The sequence below is a fragment of the Passer domesticus genome, chromosome 9, assembly GCF_036417665.1.
Source record: "Passer domesticus isolate bPasDom1 chromosome 9, bPasDom1.hap1, whole genome shotgun sequence".
Lineage (NCBI taxonomy): Eukaryota > Metazoa > Chordata > Aves > Passeriformes > Passeridae > Passer > Passer domesticus.
In genome coordinates this window covers 29,910,383-29,938,336 of record NC_087482.1, presented here as the reverse complement: position 1 = coordinate 29,938,336, position 27,954 = coordinate 29,910,383, and the positions used below count along the sequence as shown (strand labels likewise).

The 27,954-nt window shown below is 44.4% G+C and overlaps 1 protein-coding gene and 1 long non-coding RNA gene across 7 annotated transcripts in view; both read left to right on the top strand.

The window, feature by feature from the left end:
- Nucleotides 1–27,954, top strand: part of RAD54L2 (RAD54 like 2) — a 74,267-nt gene that overhangs the window by 25,133 nt on the left and 21,180 nt on the right. For 5 of the 6 annotated variants that reach the window (XM_064432339.1, XM_064432336.1, XM_064432333.1 and 2 more), the window contains 2 exons: nucleotides 1,594–1,788; nucleotides 27,216–27,414. In XM_064432339.1, coding sequence (XP_064288409.1) covers nucleotides 1,638–1,788; nucleotides 27,216–27,414 — 350 coding nt within the window. In that variant the 5' untranslated portion in view covers nucleotides 1,594–1,637. Of the gene's footprint in view, nucleotides 1–1,593; nucleotides 1,789–15,687; nucleotides 16,387–27,215; nucleotides 27,415–27,954 lie in introns of those variants that run through there. The other variant, XM_064432337.1, reaches the window with a different exon arrangement.
- LOC135307830 (uncharacterized) lies at nucleotides 6,459–12,133 on the top strand. Its single transcript, XR_010368453.1, has 2 exons — nucleotides 6,459–6,948; nucleotides 10,837–12,133. It is a non-coding gene; the product is annotated as an uncharacterized LOC135307830 (long non-coding RNA).

Here is a 27,954-nt window from a genome sequence, read left to right as displayed (position 1 = left end):
CCACTTGAGCTAATTCAGGTTTTGGCCTTTTCTGCCATCTGCTTGACCAAGCCAACTTATTCTGTGTGACACATGTACTAGTGGAGGGACTTCAGTTGTCTCTGCCTGGTGGTAAAGTGCTCCTGGGACTGAGTGGTGAAAGGCTTCCTGTTCCAAAGCCAGTCTCTGCAATGCCTTCTCTTCCCTGTGTTTCCTTTCTTTCTGACACTCTTCCATGTTATTGAGGGGCAGAGCAGGAGCTGATGACTTCAGCATACTCACCAGTTAGATTTTCAGCCCTGCTACAGGGGTATTGTCTTTAACCTTCAGGTTTCTGAGTTAATCTGATAACTGCTGAAACACAGCTGAAAATGAAATTTCAGTGTTAAATTAAATGAAATTTTAAGTGTTTGGAACTGCCTTATCTGCTTAGAAGTTTGTGGGTTAGGTTTTTTCTTTTTTGTTTATAAGTGGCTGATTAGTTCTCAAACATTTTATAGTTTACAGTGGCAATGTGGTATAAGTAGGGGGCAGTGGGAAGTGAGTGATGAGGAAATGTTTCCTTCATCTTTCTTTAAAGATTTCTGGAGAGTGCGTGGGTAGTAATTCTTCTGCAGCTTGATCTTTGAATACATCCTTTGCTTATGCTCCTTAAGATCAAGATGCCTTCTTTATTTTCCTTTCTTGGCTGTGTTTCTTTTCATCCATCTTACACAGCTCCTCCAGGATCATTCTGTGTGTATGGAAGAGGAGTGCCCAGGAGTACCCATCACAGACCAGAAGGGAAAGTGCATGATCTGAACAGATAAACTGGTGACTTTGTGGCTGCCTTGGTCCTCTCTTGAGGCTTTATTGTTGTATTCTGCCACAATTTCTGCTGTAATGCACTGGAGTGATGTAACAGAAGTTACGCACAGCCAGCCCCAGTTCTTGTCCTTGAAAGAAAGGAAATGCAAATTTTGTCTGATCCATTCTTTCTTTGTGATTAGTTTTCTTCTTGCCCTGTTTTACAATGGGAGTTCAACCTTTACAACTGGATCCTTGTTGTTTTCTGCCCTGACTATGAAGGTAACAGTGTTTTTGTTGTGTGGCTGGATCAGAGACTTCAGCCAGGCTGTGATGAGGTGACCTTTGCAGTGGGTACAGCTGAGGCAGGAGGGGCTTTCTGTCTCTGAGCCACATCTGCTTACTGTGATGGTGTTTGCAGGGATCAGGGTAACAGGTATCCAGAGGGGATGCTGACACTGATCCTTTTCTGTATGCTTCCTTGGTGGGTGGTAGTGTTCTGAAATCGTTCATGTAACTTATTAATTTTTGCATCTCTGAATAATCAGCCATTGATAGCAGGAATCTTCCAGCAGGAAGATTCCTGTGTGCATATCAAGGGCACCAGTGAAGAGATGGAGATTCTTCAGTGTTGAGCCTGTACCACTATGATCCATTTCTTATGGCATCTGTTTTCTCCACAGGATTTTGTGCTTTTTCTGATATCTAAGTCTGTTATTTAAAAGGCTGATTTGGTTTTTTATGCGCAGTAATGCTGCTGTGATGTTGAGCCTTGAGGCTCAAAGGTTGGGATTTGCTGGGCTCACCTTCCTCTTTGTGTCCTTCCAGGTAGAACATGAGCAGGTAATGCACAAGGAGCACCACTGGGAATCATGTCAGACGAGTCAATCTCAGGGAGTGATCCGGACCTGGACCCGGACTTGGAGCAGGAGGATATGGAAGAGGAGGAGGAGGAAGATGAGGAGGAGGCGATGGAGGAGGACAATGATGGGGATGACGAGGAGGACTTACTTGATGAAAGTGGTGAGTGAACGGGGTTGGGAATATATTGATGCCTTGTGAAGGCTGACCTAGAACAGAGACTAGACACAGTTAAAGGATAAAGCAGGGATTTATTAGAAGGCCTCGATGGATCCACCTTGGGCAGCCCAAGAGCCAGGCCCAAGATAAACCCAAAATGGTCACAAAATGAACGACCAGTCACAAGGTCTCTCACTTTTGTAAGTTGTGGTCCATTTGCATATTGGAGTTAATTGTCCAATTACAGCTTTAGGTTATGAAGTCCCATCCTTCTTGTTTTTCTCTCTTCAGTCCACATTGTTTATCCTCTTGGGCCTGTAATTTGGGTGGTTGTCCTTGGTCCCATGCTAGGAGAGGAATTGTTTTGTCCAGATACTATGTGAAGAGAGCTTACCATCCCTTAATATGAAGCTCAGAACTACACACTAAAGCAGTACAGAATCTGAAAAATATAAACGCTAAAACCTGAGGCATCAATACATTGTTATAGAAAACTGGCTGTCACCCCTTGGGAGATTGTGTAAGGGTTAGGATTTGTCCAGCTCTTGGTAGGGAGAAGTCCTTATGTGGCTGTTTAGTTTAAATAGGTATTTAATGTATGTTAAATATGGTCTCCTGGCCAAAAAATATTTCCATCAGGAAAACAAGCCACAAGTATAAATTGTAAGGAGGATGGAATTTTTAAAATAGCTTCAAATTTTGGGAAAGCAATTATATAAAAAAATAAATAAGTCGATTTGCAATTACTTGTATTTAAAGAATGTGGTGACAATAAATATATTTACGTCATCGGCTTGTCCCATACATAAACAGTTTGATGGATGTAATAATGACAATTATTGCTCATTCACAGTAATCATATTTAACAGCTGGAAAATGTAATTTTCTGCCAGCATACAGGTTGGGTTCTCCTTTGTTTGTTTTACAAGATGAAAAATGGAAGTACTAAGGAAGTTGTCACCTTTTATCCTCACCTAGTTCCACCTGCCCTACTCTCTTCTTCAGGAGAGGAGCAGTTCAGTCAGGGCTAATACAGTTGTTTGTGGGCCTGTGCTGTGCAGGTTACATTTGAATGTTACTTGATAACTGTTCAGGGTCTCCACATGATCCTAGAAAGGTTTGTTGGTCCAGAAGGGCTGATGTTCCAGGGCACATAGACAGGAATGCAGAGCTCAGGTGGGAATTCCCCATGCTGAATTTGCCATCAAACTCTTTGTATCACAAAACTGTAGCCAGAGCCTAAGGGGATGCTCTATTTGCTTCCTTTAAAATTGCAATTTTTAATAACTTCAAAGGGTATGCAGGTATTTGAATACACCTACCTAAACCAACTGAGAGTAGTCTTCCTTTCCTTAGCATAGAATGTGTTAAAAACAGATACTTCTCTCTTCTTCTAGTTACTGCAGAACTTTTTGGCTTCAAAATAAATTGTTGTCATCAAGTGTTGTTTGTTTTGTTGTTATATTCTTTTAGCCATGTGCTATTTGAACATATTGTTTTGATTTTAAATGCTTTTATAAAAATGCTTACACAAAAACAAATGCATTCCTATTTTTTTTATTCACATGATGGCTTTTTCTAATGAGAAAGTAGCAGCAATGGAAGTGTTAGTTCAGGTAAGAAACAAGGGAATTCCCAATCTCAACACAGAGAAGAGCTACAAGGTCAGATTACTCTGTCTCAGAGTGGTGATGATAATGTCACTTTGTTTGCAGGACCCTGCAGCCAGTGCAGCAGGAGGAAGTGTGACATGGTTCCCAAACTTTCATTAACAGAAGGGAGTGTCTGTGTGTCACCTCCAAGTGGGACATTCCCACTATTCCACTAGTCTGTTATTGTAGACTTATGTGCTTTATCATCAACATCTGTATTATTGTGGGTGGATACTCACAGTTGTTTGTCAGGATTATTCTTTCCAAAGCAAACAAGATCAATGTAGGTATACAGAACTTTGTGAACTGCTAATGACAGCTATTTATTTTCATGTTAAAACACTAGAAATGTGTTTATGTTTTATACTTTTGTAGTGACTAATTTAACAAAATTTAACAAATGTAGAAAATAATGAGGAACAGTAAAAAGAATTTACATAAAACTAACATGAAGTATTTTTATGGCTGTTCATTAGGTGCAAAGGAAAACTCCCATGAGCTGAGCAAAGCTAGATTGCCTCTGAGGTTTCAGATTGTTCAGCTTTAATTCTGTCTGCCACAACATCAGAATGCTTTCTGGGTGCTTAGATGTGTGCTTATTATCTTCTGTGGAGGTGTCCAGTCTGCTTTTCCTGATATCTCCTTACAGCTACACACTGCCTCCAAAATGTCATTTGGCATCTGTATCACCTTAGATCTAATATAAACCAATCTCCTGCTCTTTAGCCTATGAAATATAACCAACTTCAGAATTAAGAGGTTCATTTTATTTTGCCCATCTGATGTTTGTAGTCCTGTCCTTTGTAGTCCTTTGTAGACTAACCTCATTCATAAATATCATATTTGGAACAGACAGTTTTATTCATAAGAGGGGATGCTGTGCTCTAGTGTTTATATTATTAAGCTTTTAAAAAGCTTAATTTTAATAATTTCAGTTGAAACTTTGTTCTCCCTATTCCCAGCTGTGCTGTTCTCCTCCCCTCCTGGTATTGTGCTTGTTCTGATCCCACTGGGGGTCCTGGGGGGATCTTTCTCTTGAGGATGGGCTCATGCATATTTCTAGCACTACAGGCTTTAGATGATTATTAATCTTTCCAAGCTATTTCCTTGGAAGGCTGACAGGCTGCAGAAACATTTTCTCCAAACGGAAACTGATTACTTGTTTTAAATAATAGTGATTATATCCATTACAAAAATAACATTTTTACAGTTTGATGGCAGGCTGGTGACTTTGTTTAGGATTTCCATGTATTGATGGTGGCTCAAATCACTTAAGAACTTTCCAGTGTTAGTGTAATGTTATCCACACTTGATGGTGGTTGATCATATCATCTCAGACTTAGCAGTGGCTTGTGTTTTGCATATTTAACCTGTTTTTGTCTTTCTGATACATGTTCTATGTGGAGTTAATCTTTGTGTGTAGTTTCAGTTTCATAGTCTTCTAGAAGTTCTTTTTACATTCTGGAGCTTTAGTGCTATCTTCACTTTTGGCACATTTTTCTCATTTCTGTTCAGTTTTGTTTGCATTTAGTACAGGCTGTCCTACAGGTGGTCTAGAGTTAGTTTGTACTTGTGTGGTTCAGGTCTTCAGTATTGAAGAACACTGCTCTTCAGCCTTTTCCCCCTGCCCTCAAGGAATCAAAAGAGCCTGAAAAGCTTATTTTCTGAGTATTTCTCAGTAAGTGAAAGCTAATAACCACACGGCTTACATCATTTATCCATTTCTTCAGTGGTGGCCAGTTAATGAACCTGAGCATCATGTGTAGGAAATCTTCCAGCTTTAGTCTTTTATTTTTTCCAGAATGCTCCTTCCAGAACATACCTATTCTGACTCGTACAGCCCCTTCCCTGGCTGCCAGACTGCACACCCATCCCAGCAGCATGCTTCAGTCCTAGCCAGAGGCTGCCAGTGCTTTTCCAGCCTTGTCATCCCTGCCCACTTGATCTGTTTTCTCATCACTTGTGGGTTGCAGCACCTGTTTTATCATGTTTGATTTTGTGATAGCAATGCGTGACTGCTAGAAACTTTTTTTGTTAACTCCCTGAATCGTTTTCACTAGAAATGTGATGTACTGATGACTGTAGAGATAAAGGGCTGTTTCAAGTCCTGCACTTTTTCTCTGATCCTGGTTGTTGCTCAGGGCTGTGTAGGACTCCATAGGAATAAAAGCTAATTTGAGCAAAGAGGAAACAAATCTCCAGTATGGATTTTACAGATCATTTCAAATGCGTGGACCGTTTATACCTCAGAGCCTTCCCAAGGAAAGCTGTTGAGTGTTTGAATGAATCCCACTGTACTGTTCTGTTTTTCCACTTTGGGAATGTCTCTGGATTATTCTGACTGATGTCTCTGGAATTCATTATATCTTATTCATGTGTGCTGCTGTAATTCTGCTATTAATAGTGATGGCAAGTTGCTTGTTTTCTTACCTCTGAGTATATGGGTTAAACACTTTCTTAAAGTGCAGTTTGGGGTAGAAGTGGTTGTTCAGCTCTCTCAAAGATGTCTTAATGAGCACAAGCATTCAGACCCTGTCCTCAAAGGCTCCTAGTTGTGTTTGCATTATAGGGTGCATGGTACAGCAGACAATTGTTCACTAGTATACCCTAAAATCAGTGCTTTTAGGGTATACTAATGAACAATTTTCCAGTACTACAGTAGTGCTGCAGTTCTAACTGTACAAAGATACCAGGCAACACCAAATAATAACATATGAGGTGATACTGTTGTGGTAAGACAAACACCTTGTCTCCTGCCCTGTGTTCTGCACTTTTCCTCCTTTCCTGTCCCCCTTCTTTCCCCATGTTCCAGGGCTGGGAATGTGTGAGCTCTGTGGCATCTCTGTGACTACTGGAGAACTGGAGGAGCTCCCTCTTCCCAGCTCAGACTCATACTGTTCCTCCTACTCTCTGGCAAAATGCTGGAGCAAACCAAGACTGTTTTGTGTGGGTTTTTGTGGACATAAAGGCTCTTAAAGAGGAGTGAATGAGAAGCACAGTTGCTTGGTGGTACAGAATAGCAAGTCCAGGAGAGGAGGACACACGGGTGCAGTGATGTTTTGCACTGTGGCTCCTTGGTAGGGTAAGGGCATCAGGAAATGTCAGAACATCTGAGAGATTGGCACATGAGGTGAGTGACTGGGAAGAGAGAGCCTTCTCCTCACCCTAGCCTCTTAAAACTGCTCACCCTGCTTATGAGATTTGATAGCTCAAACAGAGCCACCTTTCCTTTCTGCAGCACGAGCCACAGTGTATTTCAGTAACTGCTTTTGGCTTGAACTTGAGCTGCCACTTGGAACTCACAGTTCTGAACTTCCCCCCTTGATAACAAGGCAGGAGCTCTTGATGACTTCAGATGGCACCCACTGCTGATCCAAGCTTGAAAAAATCTCTGCTTACCTTGAGCCCTCACTAGAGGAAAGTTCATTTCAAGGGGTCCTGCTTGACCAGCTTTTCCTACAATTTTCATTTGGCTGTTGAGGGAAAAAATGTTGGCACGAAATTATAGCAGGTATGGATTTTGTTTAATATGGTGTTCCTCTGTGGCTCTTTGTGGGTCATCATTATAGGGTGCAATTACATTGCAAGGGAAATCAATTTGTAGCTGCCTGGGCAAATTCTTTGTCTAATCTAATGGGAAAAATGAGTAGTTAACAGCATACTTACTAGAAAGTTCATTAGCACCTGGAGTTATTAAAGCTGAAATTATTTTGGAAATCTGTTTTTAAAATCATGTGGAAGTGTGGGTTAATATTTCTTTCAATGATATATGAATGCATCCTGAAGGTACAGAGATCTGCTGCTCATTTTGGAGATGATGTTATTCATGTGCTTCCCACCCCAAAGCATTCTATCTTTTCTTCTCCCCAACAAAGTGCTGGAACAAAACAAAACTGGGGTATGTGGGAGTCCCCAGCTGGATGTGTGTGGTTGGGAACAGAGCAACTTTCTGTCCTTGCAGGGGAAGAGAGGAAAGTCTTTGGTATAAATCTGTTCATTTTGTAGGCTCCTCCTCCTCAAATATGCGAGTTTTTGCTTTTTGACTCTGGTTATTCTTATAAATTAGGTCATGTTATACTTACCTGTATGAAACTGAGAGAGAGGCAGAGGAAGAGCATGGAGATACTTTCCTATCTTCCTAAATGGTATTATATGTAATTTTATATCCAGAATTAGAAAGGCCCATCCTGCTGGAGATAAAAAGGAGAAGAAAAAAGAAACTGCTGTTAGAAAGTAATTTCGCTGCACTTTTTCACTGAAATGCATGATCATGCTTGTGTTGGTAAATAAAGATTTGTTCCAACATCCTGGAACATTTTGACTTCTGCTTTTGACCAGACTGCACAGCATTTTCTTTTAGGAAACACTGGTTTTAAGTTGTCCTTCCTATCTGCTAGAAAATTTAATTTATTCCTTAAGAAGAGGAGGAGCAATTAGGTACTTACTGCTTTAATCTCTCCACTCCTTTTAGAAAGCAGCCTTTCACAGCTGTGTCTCCAGGTGGCCCCAAGGGCAGATGGGCATCCCAAGGTCAAGGCAGCCTCAGAGAACAGAACTGCTCTTTGAGGAACCCTGCTTCCATCTGCTGCAGTGTGTGGCACAGTGGCCTTGGTTGCTGCCTGCTTCCTGCCTCAGACTGGTGACTTGTGCTTTGGTCTCCTGTCCTTGTTCAGCTGCAGGCAGGTGCTGGGGCTAAGGAAAGGCACAAGCCATCAGAGGAAGTTTGGAGTGGAGAGTGGGGTCTTTTTGTTGTTTGAAAGTGGATGAGTTGGAGCAAAAGGTATGGAAAGAAATAGAAATCAGGACTTTTCTAAGCCTAGAAAAGCACTGAAGACAATCATGAGGGAGGCTTTAACTGTAAACTCATCTGTGTTCTGTGTATACCAGAGTGGTGAGTCTCCATAAATTACAATCCTGCACTTTAATCTACAAGTGGATGTCTGCAGTGCACAAGGTGAATTTCTTGGGAAAAAGGAAGAGTGGTGATTGACATAATCTCGCTTTTTCCTTCTTGATGGACTGCTCTATATAGATTCTTTTGTTTTGGTTACTTGTGGCTGGATGCAGCTCCCTCTAGAGCCCACCAGTACTATTTCCAAGGAAACTGGAAGGGCATATCCTGGAGGAAACAAGCCTCTGCCCAAGTCTAGGTTTCTTGCTTATGCAATGGCTCTGGTCTTAGTAAAGAGTTGGATCAGAACTTTGATGTACCACTGTGCACTTTGAGATTCCTTACAAGCCAGGCAGGTTTTCATGCTTATAGTAACTTTATGTACACTGTCTTTCAAGCCAATAATTGCCTGCAAAGAGGATGGCTTGTGGGGTATCATAAGAGGTACAAAAGCAATCTCAGCCTGTAAGAGAATTTACCTGTCAACTGATATCCTGCCTATTGACGCGTGCTTAAACTTAAGAAAATTGTTGTAGAAAACTGCATTACATTAGATCTAATGAAGGCTCATAGAAAATGAGCTTTATGAATCATAGTGTTTAAATGTACTTTATCATATAGATGCAGAGTGTGGGGCTCAGCCTCAGATGGTTTCGGTAACTCCCTAAATGTGGATCCAATTGCAGATAGCAGATGCATTTCTCAGGTGATGTACTATAACTAAGAAGTTGGGGGGGCTTTGTTGTTCTCTCAGTTCCTGAAAGTGATAAGAGCTTTGTGTCTGTTCAGCATACATTCTCTGTGTCCAGAAACCTTGTGTTCGAGATGCGTTTTGGTTTTCTAAGACCCAAAAAATTAGGAGCTGGCTGGCTTCTATGTTTCCACAATCCGGCTGAATAAAATACAAAAGATGCAGTTAGTATCAAAGCTAGATGGAGATGGGATGGCAGCATTGAGAGTTTTAGCAGACCTGGTTACTGAGTAATGCTGAAGGGTTACATTGAAGTCGAAGAGGAGGTTTGCCTTTCATTTAGACAAAAACCCACTGATTTCTCTGGGAATTTTGCTTCATTACAGAAGGCTGCAGATTTTACCTATTGTTTTTATCCTGGCAGTTTCCCGGGGGCACAGTGTGTGTGTCAGAGCAAAATGACGTTTGTGTGTGCAATGTGAGGGGCTTGGCCCTGCCCAGCCAGCGAGGGTCCCTGTCCCCAGCACGTCGTGGCACCCAACTTCCTTGAACTGGATTTACTGGACTCACTAAATGGTGATGTTAAAGAAAAATCCTCTCGAGTGCTTTGCTGGAGCAGCCAGTGCTGGATGCTTTGTTGTCTCCCCCCCCGCAGGTTGCCTGGCTGGGCGTTCTGCTGCCTTGGGGCAGTTTCGGTGCTGGGCGGGCGGTGGAGGTGCCTGTGGGCTGTTTGCGGTAAAACTGAAGGGAATGGGGAGGAGGGGTGCCTGAGCTCCGGGGCTTTGCTGCCTCATTCCGGCATTCCAGCTAACCCCGTGAACTAGGTTATTCTCAGCAGGGTGAGGTGTGGCCTGGGGGCTGCTGTGGGAAGGAAGGATGAGATCCTGAGGAGTGCTGTCCCCCAGCCCCCTGCGCGGGGGATTACGGACTGCCGATGTCGCGGGTCGGTCGCTGAGCCTTTGGCTCTGTCCGAACGCGGGGACTCTTCCCGGTCTCCTCGGCTTATCCCGAGCAGGGGGAAGCTCCGAAGGAAGGCGTCGGTGACTCCCCTGCCCGCCTCCCAGGCTCGCTGACAGCGGCTTCCTTTTTGAGAGGGTGGCACAAAGTCTGGCATAGTCTGAGTGTTATATAACCTGGAGTAATGACTAGCTTTACTTCTTTAAAAGGAGGTGATGACGCCAGAGCTCTGCTTCCTTCGGAGCCGCCAATGGGGCGCAGGGACTGGCAGATCTCGTGGAATGATGTGGTGTTATAACCAGCTACGCTTTCCCCCCTCTTCTCTCCCTCCTTCCCTTTGATCTATTGCGTATGATGGAATACAAAATAGAAATCTTTCTGTGCAGTTCAGGAGCAGCCCACGTCCATGGCTTTGCATTTTCTATATATATGTATATGGAGTTTCTCAAATGTTTTTTGCCTCTATTTTATCTCTTCTCTTAAAGCTGCCACAAATGTGAGATTAGTATGAAGGTGTGGGGAGCAGGGTCAGCAGTTATTAACTGAACAAAGAATTGCCCCAATTTGTCTTCCTGCTTTTCTGATAAGCTTTGCAGCATATAGAGGTTGTGCTTTATTGGTCAAAAACTTGCATTTTTTTGTCATAATGCCAGAGAATCTCTAACAAAGGGCAGTCCCACTTGCTCCTCTGTCCTGTTGGGTGCCTTTCCCCCGTGTACATTTCTGATTGTCAGCTTTGTACCACACCTCACCATTGCTATGGGCACTGTATTCCCTGAGCTGCAACTGCTGTAACAGTGATGAAATCATATGGAAACTAATTAGCAAATTTGTAATGTGGTATTTTCCCTCTTGAACAGGTAAGGAGTGGCAAAGTCACTTTGCCAAGTTCACCTGATGAGTGTGAAGAAGCCAAAGTGAAAATCCTCTGGTTGACATTTTAGGCAGCACCACTTTTATGTTCAAATGTACTGGGTGAAACACTTCTTTGATTTTCATCTGAGTTTAAAACCATGCAAGGGCTCCTGAATTTCATTTCCCCCTAATTTATATGGTATTGTGCTGCTTTTAATGACTGGTTAAAAAGAATGTGCATGTAGCTATATATTATACAAGTGTAATATTAAATAATAAACATGTGAAAGGAGTTGAGAAACTGTTTTAATTAAATTAAAAGTATTCTTCAGATTTCAAAACACAATATCACATCACATTTATTTCCTTTATCTTTTTAACTTCTTGCTTAGGCTATAAAGGAACTGCAACACTGAACTTTTAGAAGTGTCTGCTTCAATGATTGGATCAAAGTATTTTTTTTATTAACAGTATTCTGTACTGCAGATGTTTAAAATGTCTTGTTCACATTTTCTTCAATATGCAATTCACTGACTCAGCCTCAAAAAAATTCCAAGTAGGAGTCAGAGGACTTTATTTTCACTTGCAAATATGCAAATAGGAATGAGACAGGAGAAAGCTACAAGATAAAATCTTTTTGGGCTAGGTGAACAGAAACTTCTAGTTTAAATCTCTGTCAAAACAAATTTTGCAATTAAAACATCCGCAGATAATCTTCATCTATGTAAAATATTTAAATACTTGAACTGTTAGACGCAATTTAAAAGTGGTACTTTTGTGTACTTAGCTTGTGCTTTATGTCAAATTTGCACATAGTTGAAAATGAATGGAATGAAATTAAAATTGTACCAAAAAACTCTTCAGTGGTGCACAAATATGTTGTGTCATCTACAGCAGCAGAGAAATGTAGCAAGTTACAGAAATGAGGAATCAGTTTCTTGAATGTAATTGGGATTGTAACTGAATGGATTTAATTTTGATTAGAATGATGATAAATATCTATGGTATACATTCTTCGATTTTAAATCATTACATCTTGTCTAGTAATGGCTTATTTTCTTTGGTACATTTAAACAACCTTTGAAAGCCTTGGAATCTCAAGCGGTGTGTTTTGCCACAGTGCCAGTGTGAAAAGCATTTGCAAGAGGTACTGCATTGTGTCACTTCCTATATTTTGTGCAATTAGATTTTTGTTACATTATGTACAACTTCCCAACCTCCCCCCACTTATGATTTAGATGAGTTTGGGAAAAAAAAATACACCAAGATTTATATGAATAAAATAAAATGAGAAAAATCAAATTTTTTGCCTTATGGTTCAGTCTGAAACTCACTAAAGTCAATGGAAAAACTCCTCTGGTTTTCCATGGTTGGTTTAGATCTTATCAAAAAGAATTTTTATTTGCAGTGCAGTGTTTGTTTTAAAAGCAAATGATTCTCAAAGCCCAACAATACTCAGTTGCCAACACAGAGTGTTGTGGAGTCCAAGTGTGAGTCTGTCTGAACCGTTCTGGGTGGATAAACAACACCTTATACCGTGTCCAACTCAAACCTGGGATTCTTGTGTGTTTTCCGTGTTGCTAAAACAACATGGAAACTAGGACAGGGAAAGTGGCCTTAATGATGTGTATGTGCTGCTAGCAGGTGCTAATCAAGAGTGAAATGTGGCTGTCAAGCCTGGTTCATGTTCAGTAACCTACAAACAATTTGGGTTAGTAGGCAGCTTCCCTGCACAGTGGAGGTCAGTGGGGTGTGCAGAGGGAGCTGCTGCCTGTGGAGCATGGCTGGGAGAAAGCTGTGGGGTGGGGAAGGGACTGTGCAGCCAGCCTGGAGCAGTTGAGGGTGGGCAAGGAAGGTCTCTTCTGCTTTATGGGGTGGTGATGAGGATGAACAGCCTGGAGAGAAGGGAAGCACCCCAGCTTGCAGGGACCAGGAGCAGGGTGGCACATCGGAGATCCAGTGCTGCTTCTGATGCTGTCCTTGCTGGGCTTGGATCCGGTCATGGAGCTGCTCAGCCTGTGGAGCAGGGGTTGAGAGGTTCAAGGTGGACAACATGCATGGACTGGGAAAGGAGCTACTCCTTGAAGGGAATGCATGTTTTGGGACATTTTGTTTGAAATTTATTTAGTTTAACTGACTTCAGTTGGATAATGTTCTTTGCTATACGGAGGAATTAATGTCCTGAAACACTTTATGGTCAAGTTTCTTGTCGGTATAGACAGGTTTAAGTATGGGTTTTACTGCTTGTGAATTTGCAGTGTTCAGGGATGCTGACCTTGCTGCTGGAAACACCTGTCAGCCAAATAAAAAACATCTTCTGAAGGACCTTTATCTTAATATTCTATGAAAATACAAACTTCATAGTGTTGTGTGGGGCTTTTTACACGTAATCCCCTAAGTTGTTAGCAAGGGAATCTCTCAGGTGACAAAAGCTTTTTGAGAAGCCTCTTGTGACATATAGCACAAGAAGTTTGTACAATTGCAAAGACCTTGTGATTTGAGAGGAGGAAGGTGAGGTGTGACAGCTGGGTAAGATTTCAGACCCCATAGGGGAGGGAGAACGTTGTTCCTTACTGGTAAGACTGGCCTCATGGAAAAGCTGTTCAGTAAATGGACTTATCTGTAACAAGATTACCTTCCATGAGGAGATCATATTATAAACTGACTGTTTCAGGCAGATCTAATTCTTGGTTGTGTGAATATGTATTTATCCTGGCTAACAGTGGTGGCCTCACCAGCAGGCTGTTGTGAGTAGAAGAGCTAGAAAAATTGCTTCTCCATTTTGCATGCTAAGGTGAAGAAGGAAATTCCCTTTTTATTGCTGTGTTGCAGAAGGACAGGTATAGGTTTCCTGTTTCCCCCAATGTATTGAACTTCCATTTTTCTCATGCTTCACTGCTGTAATATGGATTTGTTGTGGTTTAACCCAGCTGGCAGCTCAGCCCCACACAGCCACTCACTATCCCCTAGTGGGATGGAGGAGGGAATTGGAAGGGTAAAAGTGACAAAGCTCGTGGGCTGAGATAAAGATAGTTAAACAGTAAAGCAGAAGAAGGAATTCATCAACTCCTTCCCATGGCAGGCGAGTGTTCAGCCATCCCCAAGAAAGCAGGGCTCCATCACAGTAACAGTGGCTTGGGAAGACAAACACCATCACTCTGGGTATCCCCCCTCTCCTCCTCCTTTCCCCAGCTCTATATGCTGAGCATGACACCATATGGTCTGGGATATCCCTGGGGCCAGTTGGGGTCAGCTGCCCAGCTGTGTCCCCTCCTCACTCCTCGTGCACCCCCAGCTTCCTCACGGGTGGGACAGTGTCAGAAGTAGAAAAGGCCTTGACTGTGTTAGCTGTGCTCACCAATAGCAAAAACATCTCTATTATCAACACTATTTCCAACATAGATCCAAAGCATAGCCCCATATTAGCTGCTAAGAAAAGAATTAACTCTCTCCCAGCCAAAACCAGCACTGCATGCTTTGCAAATATCCAGTTGTATTTACCCAGTACTTGTTTTTAAATCTTGCTTTCCAGATTCATAAATCTGTTAGGTCAGATGCTGAGGTCATGTTTGCTTATTTATTCCAACCGTACAAAGTCCTTATAAGGCCTGTTACAAGATCCTTGGCTATGCACTTCTTCAATATATTTGTCCCTCTTTTCCCCCTTGATAAACATTGTGTGCCAGCCAGGCTGTTTGAATCTGTGACATAGGTGAAAGGCTGTTCTGTTACTGAGGGTCTTAATTGTAATACAGTTTTTTGGGAGGTTTTTTTGTGACACTTATATAGCTCTAACTATGAAAACGCATGTCGGGTTTGTTTCAAAGTTGTGGTGTACCCTGAAGTGCTGAGGGTGTTTTGATGGCAGCAAGCATTCACAGTGCCCTGCTACCCTCTCAAACAGAAGGTCAAATGAAAATGGCTGGAGTCACACAAAGGGGAGCTGGGCTCTGCCCTGGCTGTGCTTGCAGACCTTTAGATCAGCTTTAGATCAGCTTTTGCTGTTGTGAGTGCAGCTCGTTGTCCTGGAGTCCTGCAGGTCTGTGCGAGGGCTGTTCGGACACCGCCTGCTTTGCGTTTCTTGTGCGTGTCCTGGCTTTCCCAGAGTTCCCTCACCAGTTGTTTCAATAAGCAGCTGACTTTGTTACATGGACAAATGCTCACTACCAGAGAGCTAATTTCATTATGTGTCTCTCAGGTTTGCTGTTTATTACTGGCATCAGATATGCCTGTGAAGGGAACTGGGTGTGGAAAGTCTCTGCAACACTGAAGAAGGTTAGGCAGGATGGATAGCCTTTAGGGGTTCAACTACAGCTTTAAAAGACTTATTCTGCATATATTTACTCTCTCTCGTGCCTGTCCTGATGCAGGTGAATAACTGGGACAAAGACTGACTTAAAGTAATCTCTCACTCCACAAATTCTGACAAGTTCTTTCATGAAAACTGAGACACTTTCAGTGGTCTACAAGCAAGCAAACAGGATGCTCTTTCACCTGTTATTGTGCAAACAGGTTACCAGCTCCATCAAATTGCTCAAGTTTCAGTCTCAGTTGTCCAGGTTTCTTGCAAATTAGAAGGCATCATGCAAATAGCTCATAAAATCCCAATTGTTTTCAAAGGCAGAGAGGCTGTACTCCTTTCTGCATCTCCTTCCCACGCACCACTGAAACTCGGAAGCAGAGTTTTGGTCCCGCGTGTCCCCGCTCTGAATGTCCTGTTGTCTGTTGGGATTCCCCTTGCGCGGGGCCCCACCGGAGCCTGGACGGTTATGTAAGGATTTTTATTTTATTCTCAGTCTTGGTCTCTGCCACTAGTTGAACTGGATCACAGGCTGAGTGAATGGGATCTGATCCGTACAGCGTGCAGCTCTGCTGCTCCAGAGGAGAGAGACCTCCCCTGTACACACCCACTCAGCCTCCCTGCTCCTCTCCTCTCTTCTAAAACTCTTTTCCCAGGCGTTACTGAGCTTGCTGCCGCTGATAGGGAGCGAGTACAGCCGCCAAAGCGTCCCGGCAGCACAGCTCCAGGCAGTCCCCAGTGGAGCAGCAGCTACCTCGGGCAGGGCTGTGTTGTTTCACTCTCCAAGCAGGGGAGGAGATAGTGACAATTTTTATTTAGGCTGAACACGAGGCATATTTAACTAGTTATATAACGGTGACCCTGGTCCGTCTCGGCTGGGTGCAGGGAGGATATATACGTACTGCTTCTCGTCACACCAGCTGGGTGGATTCAAGCACTAGGAGCTATTTACCAAAGTTATTTTCAGAAACTTTAAGTGCAGGTTTCCCTGCCTGTACCCTGGACTGTTTTATCAGGAGTCTTTTCCCGCCTGCGAACTGAGCAGCCAGTGAGAGTGGATTTAGTGCTCGCTGGGCTGTGGGCAGAGATAAGGAGTTGTCAGGACTGACTGGAAACTTTTGTCCTGAAGACCCTGAGACAAGAATAGCAGAAGAGCTGAGAGTGTGCAGCCACGTTGAACAAGTGTGCAGGCAAAGGGCTCGCCTCGGTGCTCTGAGCAGCATGCTACTCTTGGATGAGTCTCAGCAGTTTCCAGGTAGGACACAGGTGGGGGATTTTGTGCGTTGATTTTTCTTTCTTTTTCTCCCTTGCTTTCTTTTCCCTCTTGCTTTCCTGTTACAGGGCATTCATTTTCCCACCCCTGGGCTGGAGCACCCCGCTCAGTGGCTAGTAAAAGGCATCAGGAACCAAGGCTCTTTTGTAGGTCTCAGGTTTTAGTGTGCTTCTTACCAGGCAGGGGTGGAAGAGGTTGAGATTTCAGAGCCTCGCAGTGCCTGTTGGCCTGATGGAGGGGACATGAGAAGGAAGCTCACTTTTCCTTTGTGCCTATAATTCTGAAGTCTTTGGTGATTTGACATTCTGGGTCTGGCTGTTATAGTTTCTGCTGCTGTTGTAATGCTGTGAAAATTCTTTTTTCCAAGAGAGAAGGCAGTTCTCAAGAGAGATAGCAGTATTGTTTTATATCCACTGTCCTCTCCCCCACCCCCTTCGACTTTGTGTATACTTTCCCTGCAACATCCTACTTGATAAGAGTTTCAAGAGCTTCTGTTGTCAGTGAAATATTTGGTGACTTGCTGACCGGGCAACAATCTGAGCACCAGGCAGAGCTGTTGGTGCTTGCTCCAGATCCCCTAATTAGTGCCTAAGAGACTAAAAGCTACTTGGCTGTTTTCCCCCCTATCAAATGGAAGATGCTGATGAAACCCTAATGGGAGTTCACAGTTTGGGGATAGCTGCCACTTAATTTGTTTGCTGGTGGGAGGATGTTATCTGTTGGAGAAAAAACTTTGCTCAGATTTGAAGAACTTTCTAAATTTGTAATTTAACTTTTTACTTTGAGGTGGGGTACTTTGTGATGCCAGGTTTCTTGCACTTTGTTCATGTGGCAAATACCTCCAAAGTCATGCTATGAACCTAACAGACTAATCAAAAATGGTCCCCAGGAGTTCCAGCTCTGGATTCCTGGCTTATTACAGAAGTGCAGTGTGGTTGTCATGAAGAGTTTTTATAGAAATAAGCTATGCAATATTTGTTACCCAGTAGTGGGAAGGGGGGTTCTAGGAAAAGAAAAAAAAAAATCCATCTTATTTCTGTGGTTGTGGTGGCAGGACAAAGAAGCTAATTCTGGGAGAGTGTGAACTGAGAAAAAAATGGAATTACAATAGAAAATGAGTTTGGATAAATGAGGAATCTGGGTGATGATACAAGTGGCTTATGTAACTTAGTCTAGATAATAGGTATAAAAAGAGAAGACAGGGAGGGAAAAATGCTTGTGGAAATGAGACTGTAGGTCATAGATGGAGGGAGAATACAAGGTTAGAGGCCTTTCAAAAATTTCTGTTGGAAAGGTATTTGTACAAAAGTAAGAGAGCAAAAGTGCAAATTAACTCCTCTTTGTACTTGTCAAGTTGTAAAGTCTGGGGCAAGGTTTGTCACAGCCTCTACCAAAGTCTCTAGCAGTAGAAAATTGTCTCTCTTTGAAGAAGCCTTTTTAATTGATAACTTATTGAAGTTCCTTCTGGCTGGTGGATCCAAGAGTGTCTCCATCACACTTCTGCACAACCTGCCTGTCCCAAGAGAGATGATAAACTGCACAAGGTCACTGAGTGAGTCCGTGCAGAACTTGCACATCATGTTCTTCCATGGTTTTGTGCTTCAATCGTTGAGCAGTGTTTCTTTTCCTCTCTGATTTATCCAGCTTTTCCTCACTCCAGATGCCTGAACACTTCTTTGGGGTCTTCAAAGTAGCAAGCACCTGTATATGCAATGCTGTGATACTTTTTTATTTTTAAAATGTTGCTAGAAAGTTAGAGCAGATTTTAATTATTTTATGGTAATACCCACCAGCTAGTAAATCAAGGTTTGTTGCAGTACACTACTTATCCCCCTGTTATGCTGCAAGAAAAATGTCTTTTATGTAAAAATCCCTGTTTCCTCATGATATACACATATATTTCTTTCTTGACCATAGAGGTAATTGTCATTTTAGCAGAACCTTTTGAAGGAACATGTGCCTGTTTCTTTTCCAGGCTGTAATGTCCTTAGTTTTTAGGGTGTTGTGTATTTGTGGGGGGGGGGGGGGGGTGTCCTTGTGGCACTGTGACTTCAATTTGTGTGAGTCTGATTGCCACAAACAACTTTGCAGCCTTTTGTCAAACTCCTTTAGCAGCACCAGTATTTTGGAAAGGAAAACTAGAAACAGATTGTTCTTTCAGCGATGGTCTTTCATCCTGGTCTTATTAACTTTCTCCAGTGCTCTCGGTCACTTTTCTGGCTGCAGTTGATGGGAGAAGTGCCAGTGGAATGCGGTAGCACACAGGCTCAAACTCAACAATTTGAATTTTTCTCCCAAGTGATGCCTCCCTCATTAAACAGAGTCCTTAAAAATTCCTCTACAATTTTTTTAGAGACTGAGGCAGAAAAAGGGGATGTAGCTGAAGTTCTGTGCTTTGTTACAGTTCTAAAAAATCCACAACTATGTTTTGTTTTTTTCAAGTAGGAAATTATATTTATGGAGAAGAAACAGAATTGTTGGTTAGAGCATAGGACAGGAAGCCAACAACTTGAGTTTCTCAGCACTGATGCCTATCTGATTGCTTTGGTTTAGTTTCTTCCTCTACAGGATGAACAGGAGGGTGTTTCACAGGATAGTGTGAGGAGCTCATCATGCCCGTGAACTCTTTTGACACTGACTAGGGTACAAATGACACTTATCATTTTGAAATCACTCCTCCCTTATACCACTACCATCAGGAGCAACAACAAAGGAGGACTCAGATGCTGGAGAATGCCTTGTGCTGGGATTATTTCCCATGCTGCTCTTTTAAATTAGGCGTGAATATCACCTGTCTTCTCCCTGTCCTTGTTAGCAGGTCCTGAGCAAAGCTATGGTGTGAGCTTGAGGCAGAGATTAAAGTTCAGCTGGTGCTTGTTGTTTGTTTGCCATTTTGGTGGCCTTGGAAGTGTGTGGCAGCAATAATCCCTTCTTTATTATTTCTCATTGCTCTGGGGGTATGCTGGTATAAAGCTACAACTCCCAGCTATCTAGTGTAAATTAATGCTTATGTAATCATTGCATAATGCAGAATGCTTGCTCCCCTACTCGTCCTCTTTTCTTAGTCCCTGATATTTATCCCTAGAAGAGTCATGGTAGCAGCCAGCTGGATTCACTGTGTTTGGAACGTGTCAAGCCCCCGTATGCATCTATTTTCTAAAGCTGGAAAGAGAAAATTTGTTACCTAAATCAATATTTAGCCACCTCAATAAACTAGATCCTACTTCTCTTTTTTAAAAAAGCTTTGAAGTGTTGTGAAAATAAATAAGGTTAAATCCGGTTACTTGTGGTTTAGATCCCCATGGTAATTTTCATAATCTGGCTGACAGAACTCTATTCTGGGTTACTAGTTAACTGGGATAACCAGAAAGGGGAGGTTTCAGTTCCCTCCTGCGCACAGCTTGTTGAAAACTTCCCAGCACTCAGCCTGAAACACTTCCTGACTCCAGAGCAGTAGCTTTATGTAACTCATTGCTCTCGCACACCCCTGGCTAAAGGACAAATGTGACCGATCCCTGCCTCCCTTGCTCCCTCAGTGGGTGCCTTTCCTGTCCTTGTTTCCCTGTTTTCACTGGTGCCCACAGTGTGCAAGAGAGGGGGTCATGGCAGGAGGGAGCAGTTTAGGTTTGAGGACTTCCATCAGGAAAAGTAGTTTTGATTGCATATCTAGAAGAGGGACGGCAGGTAGCAACGTTCTGTATCTCTCCAGGTGTTGCCATCTCAAAGCACCATGAAAATGTTTGATTTGAAATTTCACAACCCTCTTTTGAGCTGGAAATGGATACGGGATTGCCCAGTGCTCCAGAGGAACCTGCTGTTCCTGCGAAAGGGAGGACAACCTGACGAGCACCTCACCTGGGCTGCATTCAGGGGCTTGTGCAGGGATGGGAGGAGGCTCTGGGTACCAGAGCAGGTACCTGCCACACTCCAGTGGCAATGGGGTGCCAGTGGCTGCGAGCCTGTGCCATACAACAGTTATATAAGTGCTCTTTGGTGTTTATGTAACCCGGGTCTCAGCGTCCGCAGCATTGAGGCCCAGCCAGAACAAGATCTCTTGGGTATTTGGGGCCTGGTTCTGCTTGCATAATCCCAGGGTTAGAAGATATATCGCCTGTCACCAAAGTTGGCTGTTTGATATTCCAGTTTGCCTCTCGGCAATTCTTGGCCGCGTCCTTTCCCTTTGGTTTCTGGGTGGTATATTCCTTGCTCCTGCCCTTCAATTCTGCTGCCTTTTGTTCCTGAAGGATTCCTTCAGGCCAGGAAAGGAGTTTTATTCTGCAGCATAACCTCATCAGCAACTGATATGCTGAAAGATGTCTGAAGGAAAAAAGAAGGGCAGTGTTGCCTTGTAATTTATCTTCTAAAGTTTTCCATTTATTTGGACTTACTTCTTGCCAGAGGAGACTGGAGATGGGTTTGACTTGTGCATGCTCGTGGTCTGGCTCCCTCCTCATGCTCTGGCCCACAGAGACAGTGCTGGTGGCTTTTCGTTAGAGTTCATCTCGTCCCTCCATCCTCTCTGGTCCTGCGCTGGGGACAGAGGCAGCCTGCCATCCCTCACCAGCAATCTGCAGATTTCACATATGTGTCTTGAACCCACAGCGAGTGGTCACTTTACTGATACTTAGAGAAATGAAAAACATGTTACTCAGACTTCAAGCAGCACTCTTTGTAATACCAACATGACAGACTCTGTGTCTGGTTACAGTGACAGGTATGAACGACAGACCTGGGGTGGTTAACTCCTAGATAAATCAACAACGGGAGTGAAGATGTACGTGCTTTTTGACAGGTGAGGGAAGCTTCCCCTGGGAGCAGGCTCAGCCCGAAAGAGCCCTTGTGTCTGGCAGCACGGGCTGTGACTCAGCAGGACAGCAGGCACCGCAGCCGGCAGCAGAGCTGGGGCGGGCAGCGCCGGCACTCGGTCACTGCTGCGGTCAGCGGGCTGCGCTCGGCCGGGGCTGGGGCTGCCGGTGCCGCTGCCCCGGCTCACGGCCTGGCTGCCCGCTTGGCAGGGCGCGGGGCCTGCCTTGGGAGCTCCCACAGCCGTGGTCCTGTGCGGACAAGCGGACAAAAGGCTGGTCCCGGCTGTCATGCCGGCAGCAGCGGCAGCTGCGGGTGGCCGGAGAGGGCCGGGCGCGGGTCCGCCGTGCCGGGGCAGCGCGGCCGGCGCGGGGGGGCAGGTGTGCCGGGTTATATAATACTTACATAATTAGGGCTTTGTTAAGCGCTGGTGGCTGGGAGGGGCGCCCTGCCGTCGAAGACTGAGCCCGATTATTTTCCGAGGAGAACAAAGTCTTGTTGCTAATTAGCTGCCCTGACAGCGGCTGCCGCGGAGAGCCCCGAGCTCCCGCAGGGGCTGCGTCCTGCTCCGACCCCCTCTAAGGTGGCTTTCCCAGTGCTTTGGGTGGAGGCAACCGGGTGTTGATGTGCTCCGTCTTTGTGCCTCTCCTGGGTGTTGCAACAGGTAAAGCCTGGAGGAAGGGAGTCTGAGCTTTTCCCTTACTTTCACCTACACTGTACTTGAGGGGTTTCACTAGGAATTTACTGCCTGCAGCCCAGCCTTGTGGTGCTCAAGTGTTTTCACACAATGCCACCTCTGTGAGAGGTGCTCTGTGCAAACACCACTTCTCCCTTCTTGCGAGGCATCCATGCAACAGCTGCACCAGTTGCATACAAAGAGTATTTTGAAAATATTTCATTTATATTGCACAGCTGAGTTCAGGATGAGCCAGAGGACTCTGGCTGTTGCCAGCCTCCGAGTTGATTGCTGTGCTGCAGTTAGAGAACCGCTGTTCTTCATAAGCCAGGTACAGTTTCACTCTGACATTACCTACCCACCACTGCAGCTCCCAGCACACTGGGGAAACATCACATAACCCCAGAGAGCATCTTCCAGGCTGTCAGAGCCTTTGCAGCTGGGCTAGCTCTGCGGAGTTGCTCCTCCAGCCTTTGGCACTCCAGTTGTAGTTCAGTGTGTCAGGGACTGAGTTGCAGCTGGAGCTGTGCAATTAAGACTTTCTTGTGCCATCCCTCAGTGCTCCTCCCATTCCTGTTTTGACAGCTCAGTACTGGTTGTAGTAGCACTAGCTAGTATTAGCTAGTCTCTGACAGGCTTTTGCCCACAAACTGCATAGAAGTTCCCAGAAGGCCTGTAATAATATTTAACTGCTCTTTGTTCTTTGTGCAGGACAAAAGAAGGCTCCCAAAGTAAGAATTAACTGCTCACTGCTCTACATGCAGCTATCTTCTGTACCATGCATGCACATCCCTGTCCTTAAAGTAGGAAATAATGCTCAAAGCAAAATTGTCCTATTTGGTATCCTGATTTTCTGTAGTGAAATTATTTTAGAAATAAACAGGTGTCTGGGTTTCAGTGCTGTGTCTTTCCTGGAGTCACTGGAGTTACCCTGGCAATTAAACTGATCTCCCAGGAGGAGGTGTACCTACCTCTAGCTAGCCCTGTAAACTGGCTACTGACTGGGCAGGCAAGGAAGTCACCAGCTTATTTAGTTTGTCCACTGAGAGGTCTCTTGGATCTTCTTATGCAGCAGCCTCAGATAGGAGACCCTCAGATCTGAATGGGAATTTCTGTCCTCCTAGGAGTGCTGACTGTTGCTAGAGCCAAACTGTGGATGCACAGACCTGGATTTACTGGGGTCTGCCTTGGAGCATGGAGATTGGCTATAACACTGTTTTTCACTTACCTTGGTGTCAGAAGACACTGTTAGTTACATGAATGTCACACCTCACAACAACCTGCTGCTTCATGACACTTTGCAGCAACCTGAGCCATTTTGCAGAGCAGGCTGTGTCGAGAGCGATTCACTGCTGAATCCATGATCTAGAGAATATTTTCCTGGCTGAATCCTGTGCTGTTGTATCAGAAGTTTGAGCAGGTGATGAGGTGAGCTTGGCTGCAATAGGAGGTGCCTGACTGCGGGACAAATCTTCTGCTGTGTTACACATCATGAGTCACAGCTGTGTGCAGTGCTTAGGGACAGCTCTGGCAGTCACACCACTCAGGGAGCATCTGAAGCAGCGTTACACACAGCAGTCACGACTCTCTTACAGAGACTTCTAAATTGTAACACTGTGACATGCAAGTGTTGGTCGAGAAACCAAACACCTCCCCCTGTTTGTATGTACATCTGAGGGTGGTGCTTGCTGCTGCTTATTGAGCAAAGGAAACTGGCAACCTCTGGCCTGCAGCACAAACCAGAGCTGTGCTGTAACCAGGTCTGTTGGGTTTTGAAAGTGCAGGCACATTTCACACCTCTAAAGTGCATGAGAAAGGATAGTTGTGCCCCTCTTGGCATTGAGGGGACCTTGCAGGACAGACTGCCTGGGTGTGTGCAGGTGTCCATAACCTGGGAACTGTTTGGGGATGTCTCAGACAGAGAGCCATAACCCACCTGAAGGAATAGCTGCATTGATACTACTTTGGGAGATCCTCTTTGTAGATCTGGTCAGGGCAGTGCAAAACATAGAACAAAGCTGGTGTGAACTGGTGATTCGTGATGCCCACAGCGTGTAGCCATGGCATGGATTTACACCCTTGCCAACAGCCACACCTGGCTGTCTTCTGCTGGGCAGACTTAAGCCTTCTTTTTCTGTTGTGGCTCATCCTGCTGTTGTCACCCCCAGGCTGGTAGCAATGCTCTTCTCAAGCAGGCAATGTGACTAGGTGCCCAGGTCTTCCTAGAGTGCACAGCAGCTCCAGCATGATCAGACAGTTGTCAACATGCAAACGTGGCTGATGAATTTTTTGTGTTGTGTAAAACACTACTTGTATAACCATGTCAGAGTAGTGTGTTGAGCTCCTGTTACAAAACCATAATTGCATTCTGTTGTATATGTAGGTTTGGCAAAATTGGGGCAGGATTATTCCATTGATTACCTGATGGGACCTGTTCAACGAGGCTGTTCCCACACTCCCTCCAACCCAAGATCAGACCTGATCTTATACAAAATAGGTGTTAGTGTGTGTAGTTATTGTTTCTTAATGTGTTTCTGTCCCAGTGTGGGTCCCATTTACACAGCTTGGAGCTCACCAAATTGGAGAGCAGCCACATGACTGCAGCGGGGAGCTGTGCTTTTCATCTGGGTTAGGTTTAGGCTGTGCACATAATAAGGAGTTTAATACAAAGCAGCAGCAAAACAATTCCTGCTTGTAACTGCCAGCTCATGCCACAGGTGTGGGGGGAGCTGTTGCAAGGTTAGACTTGTGATTTTATAATTGTGTTAGTTAAACTTCGTGTAAAGCTTTATTCATGGTGGTGGCAAGGATAGGAGCAGCCTTTGGGAAGCTGGCTGTCCCCTGAATCCCACTGCAGCTGAATCAGTGAGATGTTTGGAGCTGTCGCTAGCGTGGAAGAGATCTCTTGATGCATATGTCTCAGGAATGTGGGCTGAGGCACAGATTGTGTTCCTCACCTCAGAACTTGTATTGGCAGGACAAACACCAGCCTGAGCAGACGTGGCTGTGGCAGATGAGGGCTTGTACTCAGTGTGGGACCAAATCTGTCCTCAAATTTTGGGCTTCAGGCTTCTGGTCAGATGAGAATTGTATTTTAAAAAACCTATCTGATCCAGCTGTGTGTAGGTTTTACCAGAGCTCCTATTACATATCATTAAGAGGAAAGAAAAGGTAAAATGCAGAAATGGAATGAGTCTACATAGGGATTGCAGAACACATCTCTAAACATAGAGGAGACATCATAATTTGGGCTCCTGAGCCTTTAGGTTTTGCTATTATCAACCTTGTCCTGAAGACACCCTTGGCTGGCACAGTGCAGGTGGCAGGTTGGCTGCTGGAGGAGGTGACGTGGGCAGTTGCTGGAGTGTGGGGAGGGAAGTGTTTCCTCTCCAGACAAGCATGGCTTTGTGCTCTCTGGTGCCTTGTCAAGGTCCTCCGGGCCCGGGGTGAGATGGCAGCAGTGTAACCATGGCAGTGTTTGTCTCCGGTTTAATGACTCATCCCGGAGCATGTGATCACGTGTGCAGCCTCCCTGCTTCCCTTTGCCCTATTTCATCCAATCTTTTGATCTAGTTATATAACCAGGAGTCAAGAGGGGTGGGGGGAAGGAAACAGTGCTGAAGAATTGCAGGTAATGTGACTAAAATGTGTCTGTAGCTCAAATAGCAGACTTGTTGTCTGGGAAGCCTGAGAAACTGGGTTTATTCCCAGCACAGTTCTCTGTCTGCAAGTGAGCTGATGGTTGATATCTGAGCTTGTAAGTCTAAAGAGACATGGTGGGAGGACAGGGCTCCCAAGACCTTGGCTGTGGTAGGAGAACTGCTGTGCTTGTAGCAGTGAACCCCTTTGCCTTTATCTTCATATGTAAAACTCTCCTTGCATTCATCATGAGATCTGTTCCGTCCCATAAGCTGTGGATACCTGGTTTTCCAGTATGTGTAGGGCTTGCAGAGACAGATATTCACTGAAGAGTTTGAGCTGCTCTGCTGATACTGGTCCATGGTGGGCTGAGCTCTGAAGTCCTAAATCTGTTCTGACACAGACTTGCAGCAAAATGCTGGGGTGGGTCTGGTGGGATGTCTGGAGAGGAAGTTTGCAAAGTTAGTGCTTTTGAACAAGGTGTGAATCTACTTCTTGTCATCTCAATTTTAAGATGTGATGCGGGAGATAAGGTTAATTTAATGGGCATATCAACATGACAGCTGTAGGTGCAATGTGCTGTACTGAAGCATCCTTCATTTAAGCTCCCAGCATTTTGAGAAGGAATGCTCTCTGTCTCCAGATCCCTCAGAGTAACAATGTGATGCTTGTTGGTTCTGTATTACTTCATCTGCCACATTCCTCTGCACTGATGTCTTCTTTCCTTCAAAGTTCTGTCTAAGTGTCATTTCAGTTCAGTCATTAGCTCAGATACACAATGTAAGCAAGAAAGCTGATTATAAGATGAAGTTGAGGGTATCTCTTTGCCTGACACAAGGGGACAAGATGCTTCAAAGAAGCTATTACAACGCTTGTCAGAAACAGTTTGCTTCAAGGGAAGCTTTTGAACAGAAACATTTCCTTTCTTTGCTCTGGAAGCATTAGCTTGGTCACTGGCAGCCTGTTGAAGAGCCAAGTGTCACATACAACAATGTGTCATTTCACATTGTGCTTTAGGAGTGGAATCAGGCACAAATGGAAGTCTGAAAATAGGAGAATGAAGAGAAAAAGGAATGCATGTGATTTATAATGTAGAAAGAATATTGCTACTTACATGTTGTTTGACAAAAAGCTTGTTGGAAATTACCATTTAAACCATGAGAGTGAAGCCTGGTGCTAAAACCACTGAGCTGCCTGCTGAGCCATGACCCAGTGTTTGAACCAGATAACCTTTTGCATACTGTGTTCTGTTGACTTGGGAGATGGTTACACAGGTATCATAGATGGAAATTTCTGCCCTACTTGAATGATGTGAAACAAAGAAAAAGAGATTCAAGTTCCTGGTTTTAATCAGAACTTATCAGGCCCTCACAGAAAAACAGACTCTTGGGATAGCAAGTGCTCCACATGGACCTAAATAATCTGCCTTGTTTTCTTGTCAGGACATTTTTGGGCTGTGTTGAGAGGTGTTAGCCTTGGCTTTCACTAGGGACACATCCTTCGCTGTAAAACTTTTGCACTCCCTTTGACTGTCAGAAAGGACCCCTGTTTTGACCCTCAGAGTGACATGCTTGCAAATGAGTGAGAGTAGGGCTTGTCAGTTCCCATTCAGCTCAAACCCTGCTGGTTGCTCACGGAAGAGCCAGCTGCCAGGCTGGCACAGCTGTTCCCATGTCATGTTCTCCCCTTGCAGACCAACCCCAGGAAGCCGCGTTCAGCGGTGACCATGCGGAGCACGCGGAGGATGGAGAATGGCAGCGCTCGACTTCAACTACCTCATCTCAGAGCGAGCGGGCAGAGCAACTCTTGCAGAACCAGCACAAGAGCCTGGCCTCTGAGGACACCAAAAAGAAGAGGGCTCAGAAACCGTCTCACATGCGGAGGAACATAAGGTAAGCAGCAGCAGCGGGACAGAAAGAGCTCAGGTCACATATGGTGGTGAAAACAGAATCTCTGCACTTTGCTTCTGAGCTACCTTGTGCCACTGCTGGCAAACCAGATGGTTTTTCTTTTCCAAAACCTTAGGATTTCACCAGTGGGAGTAGAGTGATCTCAGACTGGAGTGCTGCATGTGGGTGCAGACTTGTTTGGTATTTCAGAAGAGTGAATATTTGGTTATGGAATATATTGCAAAAATTGTGTAATTGCTTCTGTCTTTTGAGAGATGTAATTGAAAAACAGTACCACCATTAAGTAAATACCAGTTTCAGATATGAGATGAATCCTATTACAAACAGCCTAAAATACAGTCCTTTCCTGTACTGTCCTGGGTACTTGTTGACAGGAATGCTGAAGCTATGACTAGCAACTGAAATGTTGGAAGTCAGTTTCACCTGGATTTTATAAAGCAGTAGTTGTTTGATTGTGTAATTCACCACATATTCTGGGACAGGTTGTGAGGTGGTAAATCACTAGGAAATATTGCTCAAGAA